The sequence below is a fragment of the Peromyscus maniculatus genome, chromosome 2 (assembly GCF_049852395.1).
Source record: "Peromyscus maniculatus bairdii isolate BWxNUB_F1_BW_parent chromosome 2, HU_Pman_BW_mat_3.1, whole genome shotgun sequence".
NCBI classification, from domain to species: Eukaryota; Metazoa; Chordata; class Mammalia; order Rodentia; family Cricetidae; genus Peromyscus; species Peromyscus maniculatus.
Genome location: NC_134853.1, coordinates 136,337,109 through 136,352,079, shown reverse-complemented (window position 1 = coordinate 136,352,079; position 14,971 = coordinate 136,337,109). Strand labels below are relative to the sequence as shown.

The 14,971-nt window shown below is 51.9% G+C and overlaps 1 protein-coding gene across 7 annotated transcripts in view; it reads left to right on the top strand.

Moving 5' to 3' along the window:
- The window catches only part of Rnf220 (ring finger protein 220), a 236,326-nt gene that overhangs the window by 190,745 nt on the left and 30,610 nt on the right, over positions 1-14,971 (top strand). For all 7 annotated transcript variants that reach the window (XM_042271697.2, XM_042271695.2, XM_076564869.1 and 4 more), the window contains 2 exons: positions 6,229-6,361; positions 14,199-14,244. In XM_042271697.2, the coding sequence (XP_042127631.1) occupies positions 6,229-6,361; positions 14,199-14,244 (179 nt within the window). The remainder of the gene's footprint in view (positions 1-6,228; positions 6,362-14,198; positions 14,245-14,971) is intronic.

The following is a 14,971-nucleotide window of genomic DNA, read 5'->3' as shown; positions in this document are numbered from 1 at the left end:
ACTCACTATTTAGACCATGCCCATCCTCCTGCCTCAGCTTTATATCACAGGTCTGACCAGCCAGCCACTCCTTGTCAAGCCAAACCAAGCCTTTCATGGTCTGCGGAGCAAAGATGGGAATTGCTGCTTGGACAGACAGAGAGGGAGACTGGAACCCCTTGGCTACAGAACCGGAAAGAACAAACAGGCCAACCAGAGGGGCAGCAAGGCTAATGTAATGACGCAGTGCAGGTTCCAGGAGCCCCTGTAGTGGGCAGGCCTCGCCAGTCTTCCCCGTGGAAGATGGAGGAGGAGCAGCCTGTGCCGGAGGAGGTTCCCCGTGGTCAGGAATTCCCAGCCGAGGGGGGCAGCGGAGGGCTCATCTGGCCCCCACCCACTCACTTGGCGGCTGACACTAGGCTGGAGGAATGGGCCTCAGGTTCCTGCCCTGGCTTAACCTCTTCTCTCAACCTAATCAACACCCTTCTTAGAAGCTTCCACCGAAGTCCCTCTGCCGTCTGGGAGTCAAGTTAGTCCAGCCGCTTAGCAAGGGACGGAGCCCCTCTGGCGGTCACACAGCTAGGGAGCCTGCAGAGCGGGACCCGTCTGACTCAGGCGCTGCCCAGTTGTCCCGTGTAAAGAAGGCTTAGGTCAGAAAGCCAGTTTCCTCCCCCGCCCTCCTGCTTGGAAGACACCTATGGCGAGCAGGGACGTGGAGGTGGCAGCCCCTGCTGCGGCAGGGGTGGCGGGGAGGGAGGCGGTAATGAATGTGGACGGGAGGCGGAATGAGCGATCCATCTTTGCATGGGAAGAGAGGGGGCGGCGGGCCTTCCCCCCACACACACTCACACACTCAATCAGGCGCTGTCAGACCTCCGGCCGCCTGGCATTTTGGTGAAGAATCTCTCAGCTAAAAATTGTTGTCAGCCCCATTTCCTCGTTATCAGTGCTAGGGCTGAGGCAGCGCCCGGGGATTAGCAGAAGCGGGGAGCGCTCGAGCCCCGCCATCCACCGCCGATAACATTGGGCCTCCCGCCTCGCGTCCCCCATTCATCATCTTTAGCACTGACAGCTCAGCCCAGTCCCTGTCCCCAATCCCTCGCGTTCACCGCGCCTCCCCACTGTGCTCGGCCTGGCTCTTGACCTCCCAGGAAGCTAGTCCTCCTAGAAGAGTGCTAGGATTCAAATAGGCCTGAAAACCTAGACCCACCTGTGGCAAAAGGCCTTGCCTGACTGTTGGGGGGCCCTGTCAAGGGCTGGAGTGAGGGCTTCTCAAGGAGCCAGTGTCCCCGGACAGGCTGTCTCTGGTGGCTGCAGCCACCTGCCTGTGATACTGCCTGCTGGGTTGGAGAAGGGAGCCCTGTGTCAAATGAACAAACTCTGGAAGGCCTGTCCAGGGGTTCCTCACGCCTCGATCGCCTGAAATGGACTCCCAGATTCTGGGAACCGTGGAAGGGAAGAGCCAGAGGATGACTCCATTTAAGCCTAGGACAGGTGGAGGGGTGGGGGGGGGAAGGCTTCATTCCCACCCCAGCAAGACCATAGGCCCCCTCCTCTTGGCCATCCCCAGTGGTTTTATGGCCCATTTTATGGCCACCGTAATGGCCCAGGTCAAAAGCTTCAGGGAGCTGTATTCTGGGAATTATGCAAACGAGGAGCAGGCCCAGGGCCAGAGTATGGATTTTGTCATTAAACCAGGGTAGGCCATGTCGTTAGTGCAGTAAAATCCACGTCATGACCACAGGTCTCAATATAAAATTATAGGGAACACAGCGGGGGAGGGGAGGGGGGGCACCGTGCATGGCCACGCTGACACCTGCCACTCTGAACTCTGAGGAAGGAAGGGGAGACAGAGGGCATGGGCTGCAGGCTGACCCCAGCTCAGGACTTTAGGGTCCGCCCTAAAGCTGGGAGCCAAGAAAACGGTCCAAAGCTCCCGGGAAGGAAACTGAGGCCAAGTTGAGAAAAGCACACGTCAGCCAGGGGATGAGAACACTGACCTCTAACCACAGTTTCGGAGCGGGATCTGGACTCCAGAAAACCCAAAGAACCGAACTTGCTAGCCTAGTCCCAGAGGTTGAGCCCCTGGCATTTCTACACCACCAGCCCTGGGTCCCCCCTCTAGCCTGCTCGTTTGCCGCTCCCCCTTACGCCTCAGATCCTGTCAGGGACCTGTTTAACAGCCTGTTTCCCTTTCTCATCCTTTGTGCTTCCCGTTGGGCACCCATCCCCTTTCCTGTGGACCCCCCAGCCCTCTCCCAATGCCCTCACAGCTCCCGCCTCCCTGCCAGCTCTCACCCACACTACCCGGCTTTCTCTACTGCCGTTACCCACTGACTTGTGATCTCAAGACTGTTTTACTTATTTCTGAGTTCCAGTTTTCCCTAGAGTAGTACTGAAATTGAATAATCGTTTTATAAATGTTTGTTGAATAAATAAAGACTTTAGACCAAAAGCCAAGCTCAAAGTCCCTATCCAATTCTGAGCCTCAGTTTCCCCATCTGTAGAAGATAGTAGCCTGGAGAATTCCTAGGGCCTCACCCACCTCTGAGGTTGCCCAAGGCAAAACTTAGACCAGAGCCCTCCCAGAGCAGGGCTGTATCTGCTCCTTCTACTCAGCACGGCCTTCTAGCACATCATGTCACCTAGCAAGGCACACAGTGGAACTGGAAACGGTGGAACTACTTCCCTTCCTTAAAGATCTAGCCACACAGGCTGGAGCCCTTCTGATCCAATCACAGCACACCAGAAGCCTTTATAGCTGGTAGCTCAGCTCAGTGAAGGCTATGATGTTTCAAGTGTATGGCTTTGGTTAATGCTTCTCTTTTTGCACTCCCCAGAACACACACACACACACACACACACACACACACACACACACACACTGAATTGCTCTGTCCTTAGAGTCTGCAGATGACTCAATCCAGGCATCCAGGGAGCTGTAATCCTCCTCAGTCTGTGTCAAAGGGACGTAGCTTCTCACACTCAGTCTGACCTGTTCATTCCCTCAGGCATAGTGTTGCTAGATTTAGCAAATAAAAAAATATAAGACATCCAGGTAAACTTAATTTTGGAAAAAAATCAATGATATCTAGTATCAATATATTCCTTGCAATATTTGGGACATAATTATACTTTTTTCAAGAACTCATTGTGTATCTAAAATAAAATTTCACTGGACCTTCCTTATTTAATCTGGCAACCCTATTCACCTATGTCCCCTAGTCATCACTGACATGGTCTTTATCTGTCTGAAAGTGACTGACCTTCTGCAGGTAGCAGAGGGAAGAGCAAGGTAGATTATATAGACTCAAGCTAAGGAAGCCTTTGCGGCAGGGGCTGGGATGTGCTTTACTGGAAGAGCACTTGCCTAGTATCTGCAAAGCCCTGGTTCTGTCTCTAGTACTACACACTAATGTTTTCCTACAGCCATGGCCTCCATTACCAGTTAGAGCTAGTAATATTTCTGAATGGCTAGAGTTCCTCAACACCATGCCTGTAAGCAGACTGGGGAGCACTGGATGGGAAAAAAGAAGGGACTCTCGAGTCAAAAGGAGGATCAACAAAGCCATCCAGAGGATCCTTCCTAGAATGGTTTGTTCTGGCCACTCTAAGTGCCAGACAGGAAATAGAATTCCAGCTCCCAGCCAGCTCTCCATGAGCATACATATTGGAGAAATGTTGGTTGGTTGGTTGGTTGGTTGGTTTTGTTTCTGGTTTTTTGAGACAGGGTTTCTCTGTGTAGCCCTGGCTGTCCTGGAACTTGCTCTGTAAACCAAACTGGCCTCGAACTCAGAGATCCACCTGCCTCTGCCTCCCAAAGTGCTGGGATTAAAGGTGTGTGCCACTACCACCCGGCATGTTTTTTTTTTTTTTTTAGCCAGAGTTTCACTTTATAGCCCAGGCTGGCCCGTAACTCACTATGTGGTTCAGGTCGGCCTTAACCTCACAGCAGTCCTTCTGCCTTGACCGCTCAGTGCTGGGATTACAGGCATTCCGCCATCACAACCAACCTGAAGGACATTCTAGAAAGAGAAAACTCAGAATCAGTGAGATTGACAAGAGACCTGTGAGGTTATCCAGCAGAGGAAATGAGACCTGCTGGGACTGGATAGATGGCTCAACCCCCATACAAGTACTGCAACCATCTGTAATTCCAGTCTCAGGATATGTGTTGCCCTCTTCTGGCCTCTGAGGGAACTGCACACATATAGTACAGATACACGGCAAGGTCAATACTGACACACACAAACACACAAAATAAAAATTAATAAAATATCAAAAAAATGTTTTAAGTGGTGAGACCTCGATAGAGAGAATGTGAATTTCAAGGATATAGAAGAAGGGCCAATGAGATTTCTCAGTAGGTAAAAGTTCTTGCCATACAAGCCTCAGGACTTGAGTTCAGTTCCTGGAACATATGTAAAAATGTAGTGGCTCACCTCTGTAATCTCAGCATTCCTTCAGCAAGATGGGAGGGAAAAATGAGAGAATTACCTGGAGTCTTGGGAGCCAGATAGCCTGGAATATGCCACACAGTAGAAACAAGAGAGACCCTCGTGGCTGGAGAGATGGCTCAGAGGTTAAGAACACTTGATCTTGCAAAGGACCCAGGTTCAATTCCCAGCATCCACACAGCAACTTACAAGTCATCTCTAACTCCAGTTCCAGGGGATCCAACACTCTTCGACCTGGGTGGGTGTTAGACACACATGTGGTGCACATACATACATGTGAAAGCACTCAACATCTAATAATCTTGAACAAAGCAAAATAAAAAAGGTGGAATGTTTAGCTGGCGGTGGTGGCGCACGCCTTTAATCCCAGCACTCGGGAGGCAGTGCCAGGTGGATCATTGTGAGTTCGAGGCCAGCCTGGACTACCAAGTGAGTTCCAGGAAAGGCGCAAAGCTACACAGATAAACCCTGTCTCAAAAAACAAACCAAAAAAAAAAAAAAGGTGGAATGTTTAAAGAAGAAGAAAGACCCTGCCTCAAAAAGTGCAATTCCTACAGTTGTCTCCAGCCTCCACATGTGCCCTCTGGTACGCACGTGCGTGCACACACTCATACACTCATACATATACTCGTACAAATACTTCTATTTTAGTCTATTTTATTTTGAGACAGTTTTCTTTATGTAGCCGTGTCCTAGAACTGATTTTTAGCCCAGGCTGGCCTTGAACTCAAAGATCCACCTGCCTCTGCCTCACAGCTGGGAGCAAAGGTGTGCATCACCACACCCAGCTCAGGTATTTTAAAAAACAGGTATAAGATAATGGACAAGACTTGGTAGGTAGGGCCAGGAAGGGAACACACTGTAAGGCTAAGAATCCTGGAACCAGGGACTCGGTACCAGGTGTCCTACCAGAGACAGGCACAGCTGCAGGAGAAGCACTTCTGTGTGTAAGGAGTGGTAGAAGACCTCAAATTTGAGTTGTTGAGTTTTAAATTCTTAGGAGATGCTCAGGTATTGGTGATGTCCTTTGGATGATAGCAGCACCCAGGAATGCCAGGTAGAGGTACAGAGGATGCAGGCTACAGGAGCAGGCTCACCCAACACACAGAAGGAAGAGAACAGAAGGTCAAGACATAATCTTGGGGACAAGTGGAGAGAGGAGAGGAAATGAACTCCATGCTGAGATGACCCACCTACTTCCTGCCTTGCAGGGTCCTGGGTCAGGAAAAAACAAGGGAAGGGCCGGGCATGGTGGTGCACATCTTTACTCCCAGCACTTGGGAGGCAGAGGCAGGCAGATCTCTATGAGTTCGAGGCCAGTCTGCTCTCAAGAGTGAGTTCCATGACAGCCAAGACTGTCATACTGAGAAACCCTGTCTCAAAAAAACAAAAAGAAAAAAGGGAATGTTTGCCAAGTGACTACAGGAATGAACCCTCCTTTATCTTCTCTTCCTTCCCTAAATCTAGGAATATGAGAGCAATGAGGAAAGGAGAGACAAGGAGAACTCAACATTCTGGGGGATGGTATGATTAAACATGTGTGAAATGGAGTGATCAAGGTTGGTTTGCACAGAGCATGGATTGTGTCCCATCAGATTCCCAAGAGGGGCAGCCGGTTGAGAAGACGTCATTTATGGCCATGGCCTCTGAAGCTCCCAATATACATCTCACCCCTCTTCTAGGTCCAGAATCTCTAGAAAGCAACAGTAGGCATGGGCTGAAGGCCCGGGACTCTGGGTTTCCTTCTAGAGACTACCTCTGCGCTAAGTGTCTGTTCTCCTTCCCTGGCCAGGTAAGAAGAAAGCAGTAGCCTTGTTCGACAGCCAAGCCCCGATCTGCCCCATCTGCCAAGTCCTGCTGAGGCCCAGCGAGTTGCAGGAACATATGGAGCAGGAACTGGAGCAGCTGGCCCAACTGCCTACCAGGTAAGCCACCTACACGGGGTCTGCCTGCTGGGATTCCACTCTGCTAGCTGCTAGGTCTCATGTGAGCCTGGGGGGAGGGTAGGGAAGCAGGTCCTTGTGACCTTTCTGTGTTTGCAGATGTTTTTCTTCTTGCTTTACTGGGGGGCAGTGTGTCCAGGAAAGTGAATCCTCAGATTCCAGCCTCAGAGTAAGGGAAGCTAGACAGGGAGCCAGGCACTGTTGAAAGCCCAGAACTACCATGTGGGGCCTTGGGGCAGGATAAAAGTGGCTACCTGGTCTGGCAGCTCTATCGGAAGTCCAGCCTGGCCCTGTTATTCGGGGGAGAAAGCAGCACCTTCTCCATAAATCTCAAGGACCGAGAGGTAGCAATCTTGGGAACGCACTCAAGTGTGTTCCGACCCTAGCTCACTCCCAGATCTCCTCTGTCCTTGCCTGAAGGACTGGGCTGAACCTTCCCAAGGTCCTTGGGGAGGAGCCAGATTATCTAGGGGGGCAGATGAGGAAGTAACTAATGAGCTCTGATCTGAGCAGTATGAAGCACCTGTTCCATTTTGTTCAAAGGATCTTTGGGGTCAGGAATTCAGGCAGGGCACAGCGGGGTCAGCTGTGTCTGCTCCTGACGTTGGATGCTCAGCCAGGAGCTGGGACCATCTAGAGGTTCTTCACTCACATGTCTGTCTGGTGATGGACTCTTGCATGTGCTCTCTCTATGTGGCCTGGGCCTCCCCATCACTCAGTAGCTTTGGGGCACTCAGACTTCTTACATGGCAGTTTAGGTCTCCAAAACAAAATGTTCTAGCCAACAAGACAGAACACCGAGGTGGGAGAGTGCTGCTTGAGATCAAACTCAGGGCCTTTCTCTACCACTGAGTTACATCCCAGCCAGAGTCACCTTTTCAAACCTCCAAAGCCTTGGAGGTCATTTAATGTCACTTCCAGTACTTTATTGATCAAGGCGTTGTGAACCCACTCAGATGCAAGGTGAGAGAACATGCATCCTCTTCTGGTGGGGGGAGTGGCCAGATCAGATTATACAAGAGCACACGGGGTGGAGCTAGGGCTTGGGAACCAGGTGTGCCACACTGTGAACTGCCTGCTTTATCCCTGGCCCATTCTCATTTCAAGTCATTAGACCCGAACGATGCAAGGTGCAGGGGGCCCAAAATGGCCTCTGTCCTGGACAGCTCAGAGTGAGGAAGGATTGAGGGAGGGTGTGAACCATGAGCCCTGAGGGATAGTGGCTGCTACATGGGAGGAGCCAGAGAGCTGTGTGAGGCATCAGACCCACGGGAGAGCAAAGAAGGCTTCCTAAGGGAAGAAGAACTAGTATTGGCTGTTACAAATTACCCCCAAACGTAATGGTTTAGGACCAGTGAGAAGGCTCAGCAGGGGAAGGTTTTCACCACACAAGCTGTGGGACTAGAGTTCCACTCCCCAGGACCCAGCAAAGGTAGAAGGAGACACTAACTCCACAAAGTTGCCCTCAGTTTCTGTGGATCATCAGCTTCAGAGCAGCAGAGTTATGTGATCATGGGTAGCTATGGCCACTAGCTGTTTCTCTCCTGAGGCTACAGTCACCTGAAGGTCTGACTAGGATTGAAGGATGTTTCCAAGATGGCTCACTTCTGTGGGTGGTCAGCAGAGAAACCTCAGTTCTTCAGCATCGCTCCAAAGGCTGCCTTGAGCTTCCCACCAATAAGGCAGCTGACTGCCCACAAGCATTCGAACCAAGAAAGAGACTATGGGAAGCCACAACGCCTTCCCCTAGAACATCCACCCTAGACTATTCTATCCCCAGGTCATTGCTGGGTGTGGCAGTTTGTACCTGTAATTCCAGAGACCCAGGTGGGAGTACCGGGAATTTGAGGTCAGCCTGAACTACACAGTGAGACTGTATCTCTAGAAAGGAAGAAAGAAAGGCAGAGAGGGAGAGAGGCAGGAAGGAATGGGTGGAGAGAGGAACAAGAGAGGGAGGGAGGGAGGGAGGGAGGAAGGAAGGAAGGAAGGAAGGAAAGAAGAAAGAAAGGAAGGAGGGAGGGAGGGAATCACCAAGCCCAGCCCATAAGCCTAGCCTTTAACAGCCCAAGCCAGCCCCATACTCAAGGGAGGAGACTTATGCTCTAAAAGCTCTCATTCTTAAAGACAAAAGTATCAAAAGAATCTGTGGGCGCACTTTAAAAGCCCCACAGAAGCTGTACTACAGTAATAACAATGAACCTCGTGGAACATTCACTATCTGGCAAGCGCTTTATTTATTCTTTACTCTGAGGTAGGTGATACGGTCATGCATTGCTTAATGATGGGTATAGGTTCTGAGAAATACATCCTTAGGCATTTTCTTGTCGTGAACACCATAGAGTGTACTTATACAAATGACACTGTCACTAGGTAACGTTACCTCACGAGACCACTTTCAGATGTGTAGCCAGCCTGTTGCTAATTGTGGTGTATGACTGTATAGATATTACTCCCATTTTACAGCTCAGGAAACTGAGGCACAAACATGTTAAGTGACTGCCCTAAGGTTTCTCACTTAGCAGTATAGATAAGATTTGTTCTCAAGCAGTCTTGACACCAGTGCCCTGCTCTTCGCCTCCCCTCCCCCGTCAATCACACACCTGGGACTGACCTGCTAGGGGCAGAAAGTGAAACATCCTGCAGGCTGTCCCAGGAGTTCTGGGTAATACAGGGCTCCTCAACCAGGAACAGAAAAGACAAGAACCTGCAGAGCCCATTTGGGCGGTGTGCTCCCCCTTTAAAAAAACAGCTCTTTTTGCCTCCTCGGCGAGTGTCCCCCAAGCTCGCACCGCCCAGGGCATCTCCCACTCCCAGCTCGTGACCCGGCATAAATCCCTCATCATCCACGTTTCTCAGAGCACCCACACCTGGCGGCTGGCGGCTCACGTCCGGGCCCCATCCCTGCACCCCCTTAATGCCCACGCCGCCCTCAGCACATGCACGCCCTGCGCCCCTGGCACGCCCTCCTCCCCACCGGGTGTCTGACAGCCGGACAGCGGGATCTGCACAGCAAGTGAAATTCCCGTCGGATCGATAAAGCCGAAGCGCTGGCGGCGACGGGTCGATGGTTTTATCTGTCTCGGCCCCGCCGCGCCCGGCGCGCTGACAGTCGGACCGGCCGGCAAAGGCGTTCAAGGGCAGCCGCACCCGCGGCCCCCGCCGCCCCCTCCCCAACGCGCGCCCCCTCCCCGCGGCCGCTGCGCCCACCGGACTGCGGGCTGGACCAGCCCCGCCGCCGCCCTTGTGATTTATCTGGATTTTTAATTGGAAAAAATTTGCGAATTAATTGATTTCAGGAACTTGCCAATTAACATTGTAATTGGGTGCGTGATAAATTCCCAAGGAGCGTGTCAGCTCCCTCAGGGCTGACGGGCAGCGCGGGCGGAGGGTCCTCAGCCTGGCTGCCCTTGCCCCGCCCCCTGCTGGTTCTGGGGCGAGCCCGAGGAGGGGCAAAGGAGGTTGGGAAAAGACAGCGGCACCCGGGCTCCTGAGATCCACCCCATCCACCTTCCTCCTCCCCATCATCAGTATCCTAAACACATGGACCGGTTTACGGACCGACCGGGAAACTGAGTCCCTCCGGAGGCCTCCCCCATTCACGACCTGTGGTCAAGTCTTCCTCCCCAGCTCTCCGGCTTCCTCCTGGCCTTATTCCTGTCCCCTTTGGCTCCTCTCCCTTTGTTTCCTTAGATGGTTCCTCCCCTCTTCTCTCAACCAGCCCCCCTTTCGTCCTATCACCCTGCCTTGGCCTCCTTTGCCATCTCTGTTCCTTCCTCAACCTACCTGAGCCTGGGGGTGCTGCTGCCTGGCTCACCTCCCAGGGGGTTCTACTTCTGGAACTTTCCAGACGGACCTCTTCTGCCTTCGACTGCCCAGCGACCCAGAGCAGGTCCTATGCCTTTCTACACCTGGGGGCTCACAAAAGAAGCAAGGACCTACCAGCTCCTCAGCCAAGGAGGTTTTCACAAACACTGGCTTGACACACATGTATGCGTGCACACACACCTCATTCCCACACAGCTCAGCGTACACACACACACACCCTGAAAGAACCACCTTCCCAGAGAGAACATCCCCAGGTGCCAGGAGCCACCAAGTCACAGTCAAAGTTCCCACCTGCTCCACACTAGGCTTTTCCAAGTTACACCCATACCCCTCCCTCCCCTCACCCGATCCTGTCTTTCCCTTCTAGAACCTTCACAAGGGCTCCCTTAGTCGCAAGATGAGGCTGCCCTAGGACAATGACCGGAGGGTGGGGGCAGAAGAAGGAGGAGCCGAGGGACTTAGGTAGGGTCCTCACTTGGCGAAAACACTCTGATTCGGATGGTTGGGAGTGTGGTAGAGGAAATGTCCACAGAGAGAGGAAGCAACAGGTAGGGCTCTGGGTAAGCTGAGGCCCAGATGCCGCTGGCATGCTGTTGGGCTGGGGACTAGATAACGTATATACAGAGAGACAGTCAAGGACATCGATGGGCCTGAAGACTGCAGGGGGTTGCCTCTGAGACCCCTCTGTGGCCCCTAGGCTGGAGTTTCCACCCGTTAAGAAGAAACAGCCGTGGGCGTGGAGCATTCACAGAGCAGAAAGTGAGGCTTGGCTGGTGGCACCTGAGCTCTGAGATCTCTGTAAGAGCTGGCCTCTGGGCTGGGAAACAGCCTCCTCTGGGAAGCACCTTTAAAGGGCTGGAAAAAAAAAATCTAAAGGGAGACTGGGTAGCTCTGAAGGAGAGGCGGGATGTAACGATGGTAGTGCCCCCACCCCTACTTAAGCCTTATTTAAGGCCGGCCTCGGTGTTTGGTTGGGTAATGAACTAGATAAACAATTCCCCAAATAGATTAAAACGAAGTGTAACTTACAAAGGCGGCTGGTGATGATGGTTTATTCCCGGGCAGTGCACCATTTCTTTATTTCCAAGGATAATTCAGTGTAAATCACCTTAATTAAAAGTGTCAGCCCAGCCCATGAATATTGTACTTAGGAACGCGTTTCCTGGGTCCCAGTTATAATTTAAAACCCATGGATCACTAAGCAGCGAGTGACTGAGCAAGGAGGAAAATTGTTAGGGGCGGGCTGTGGAAACAGGGAGGGACGGGAGGCAGAGCTGCTGGGCTGGGCGGGAGCCAGGCTGCCTACAAGCGGAGGACTTAGACCTCTCTTCTCCAAGTCAAGCCACTCACCAGGCTCTCCGGGAAACCGAGAAAACTTAGAGCTGAAAGGGCTGATTGAAGGGAAGGGTGGTGGGCGCCTATTGCTCAGAGCAAGGGAAGGCGTCCGAGGCCGCACTGGCCACGTGCAAGCAAAGGGAAGAGCTGTGCTTAGAAAAATGGAAAGATGGGGTTGCCAGAGCACAGGCTGGACATCCTGACCCCATTCTACTTACCAGTAAAGTGGGTGTGCACAGGATCAGCAAGACCCTGCCCAAAGTTGCACAGCAGGCAGAGACGAAAAGAAATGCAGTGTTCTGCACTGGCACCCACGTCCTACGTAACTTTAGAGAGGCAGCATTAAAAACTCAAATTCCAAGCCCTCCAAGGACTGAATGACCACAGAGGCGTCACTCAGTCTGTTAGTCAACTTTGTAAAGTTTTGGTAGAAACTCAGTGAAATCTCACCCACACAAGGCCTGTCTCTGTCACTTACAGTGGGTACACAGTAACTCTTTATTTCTTCATTTTCTGACCTCACCTAACACAGCCATAATAGAGAATAGCCGTAGCCCAGTCTAGGGTCAAGTATGCCAACAATGTAGATAGCAGGTAGCTCTCTTTGTAGGCAGAATCGTGATGCTCTCATTTGTTCACTGAGTGGGTGAAGAAGTTAAGAAATGAGAAAAGTTGTGAATTAACAAACTGGTTACTCCTCAAGGGCAGCTCAGCTTCCCCTCTGTATGCCCACTGCCTACATTCTGGCTGGGCGCAGACCAGCAAGGAACAACCTGTAATTGACTAGAAACCTTTGTAGCAGTCCTTCCTGTTCTGTGTTGTTCCTGCTGTGTGGCCAGACTGCTATCTCTAATCTGATACTCAGACATGGGCCTTCTCCTGCTGTGGAGACGGATGGCCTCTGCACTGTTGTGTGCTGCGTGTGTGTGTGTGTGTGTGTGTGTGTGTGTGTGTGTGTGTGTGTGTGTTCCCCTAAGTGTCTTTATCTGTAGGTATGCATGTGCCTAAGTGTCTCCGTGCTTTATAGTGCTGTTTCCATCTCTGCATGTGTTTATGTGGACTTGTGTACATGAGCAGCTCTTCATCCAGTCTGCATGGCTGTTGAGCATTTGTCTTTATGGCCATGTCTCTGGGAGTGACCCTGTGGCCTTGTGCATCTGTATGCATGTCTGAGTCTCCGGGTGTGACTGCCTGCATCTATGTGCCTGTTGGTAGAATGATAGTCTGTGTATCTGCCTTGAGACTAGGGCTTCTCAACCTCAGCACTATTGACATTTTGGGTCCAATAATTCTTTTGTGAGGGGGCTGTCTGGGATAGTACAGGTTGTTAAACACCATCTACCCACTAGATGCCAGTAGCAACCCCATTTCCACACCCAAGTTTGAACAATCAGAAATCAATCAGAACTATCGCCAGGGGCTTAGAATGTAGCTCAGTGGTGGAGCATTTGCCTAGCATACAATAGGTGCATATGTGTGTGTGTCTGTATGTCGGTATATGGATATTCAGACATTGCAAGTGTCCCCTGGGTGGGCACACACCCCTCGTTCCACTGAAAGTCACTACCTCAGCCATGTCTTCCTACGCTTTTGCTTACACATCATGCATTTCTCTGTTTGGTCCAATGAGTGCCCAAATACGTCTGCAGGTGTTCCCTATGTATGCACTCACTAAGTCCACACACGCCCCATGTATTTTCCTTTCAATGTATTTGTGTCCTTTCGTGCTTTCTGGCTGTGTCAGAGGATGTACTCTACATGGGTGCTTTGTATGTGTGTCTGTGCGGCTCTCCTATGAAAACGGGCTGTGCATGTATCAACAACCCCTCCGTATGTATGTATTGATGTGTATGCATGTGCATCCGTGCATGCATGCTCGCCAGTGTGCGAGCACAATGCAGCGGAATAGTGGGGGCAGCAGGCAGGCGGGGACAGGAACAGGGATATTAATGTTTCTGAAGTGGATCTGATTTGATACGTCTTGTTCCATTGTCAGCATCTGTTTAGCGGGATTTGTAATACTCTGTGGCTCTGGATCACTCATGCTTAGCGTGGGATGTGGCCTTGCATACCAATTTTGTTATTAAACACAGTCCTTGCCTCCCCCACAACCCATCCATCACCTCCCACCCCAGCCCCCGCCTGCTCTGAACTGCCCACCATATTTCAGGGCCCAGCTCCCTCCTGCCTGCTGCCCGATGCCGGAGGGCCCGGGGCTGACAAATTGAATCAGGGGGAGATCATTCCTAGCCTAACACAGTTTGCAGCGTGTTGGAGGAAGAATTGACAAGAGTCGTGTCAGCCCCATCACCCCAATCCCGTAGGAACTCAGAGCAGGCTAAGAATAGGGAGTGGTAGGGAGGGCGCCTCCAGGACAGACAGAAGCTTCAGGCCTGATTCTAGGTAAAGCCCCTGGCTTCCATACTCTGCCTGGTGCCTGTGTCCCCTCCCAGGGGCCAGCATGCTTCTTGGCACCGGGCAGAAGCGGAGCTAGGTCCTGCGCCGCTGGGTGGAGTGTCCTGGGTGGAGCTGGGCTTGGCTGCCTGGACTATGCCAGGCCTGCCATGTCTTCTCTTGGGATTATCTTGTTAATCTACCCTTGTTCACGTGACCTGGGCACCAGGTGGAATGGTCACCCTGTTCTTTTCTTTCTTGGCAGCAAAAATTCCCTTCTGAAGGATGCCATGGCTCCAGGCACCCCCAAGGTAGGTGGCCAATTACGTTTTTCCTCCTGCTCATTCCAACCTAAGCCTTCCGAGATGTGGCCCCTCCTGAGAGAAAGGCCTTCCCCGTGGAGTCCAAACTGCCTCCGGCATTTGATCGGCAACCTGATGCCTGGGGCTGCTTGGTGTGTTGGGGGTGTGCCTGGGGTTGCAGAATCCATCTGTGTAGAAGATCTCCCAGTTTCCTCTTGTCCTAGCTAGGAGAGGGGTGAGAGTCAAAAGTGGGCTGAGGTGTGGGCAAGACAGACACTGAAGCTGGGGAGACTCCAAAGAGGGAGGTGAGCTGCAACCGGGGAGGAAGGTATAGAAATTCGGTACAGATAGAAGCCAGACCTGCCGCTCCTCTGTGTGTGTGGAGGTGGGGGGGGGTGTGCATTATAAAGAAACACAGAAGAGGCTGGGTCCATTGAGGAAAGAGTTGGCCCCTCTGAACAGAAACTGTGAGAGAAACTTGAGTGCATCAGATGGAGAAAGATGGAGAGCGAGTATCTCTTGGCCCACGGAACATGACTGCCCTTAGGGAGCAGATGGTAGTGTTTCCCCCAAGGTGATGATTGTGAGGGAATGGAGACAAGGAGAGGAAGAGGTACTCACTGAATACCCGACCTCATCCCTCTGTGGAAGTTCTCTGCCCTCTTTCTCTGAAGTTCTCATGCTCTTCCCCTGGGTGTGTCATGGTGACTGAGAAGCAGGTGTTGAACCTTAGGGA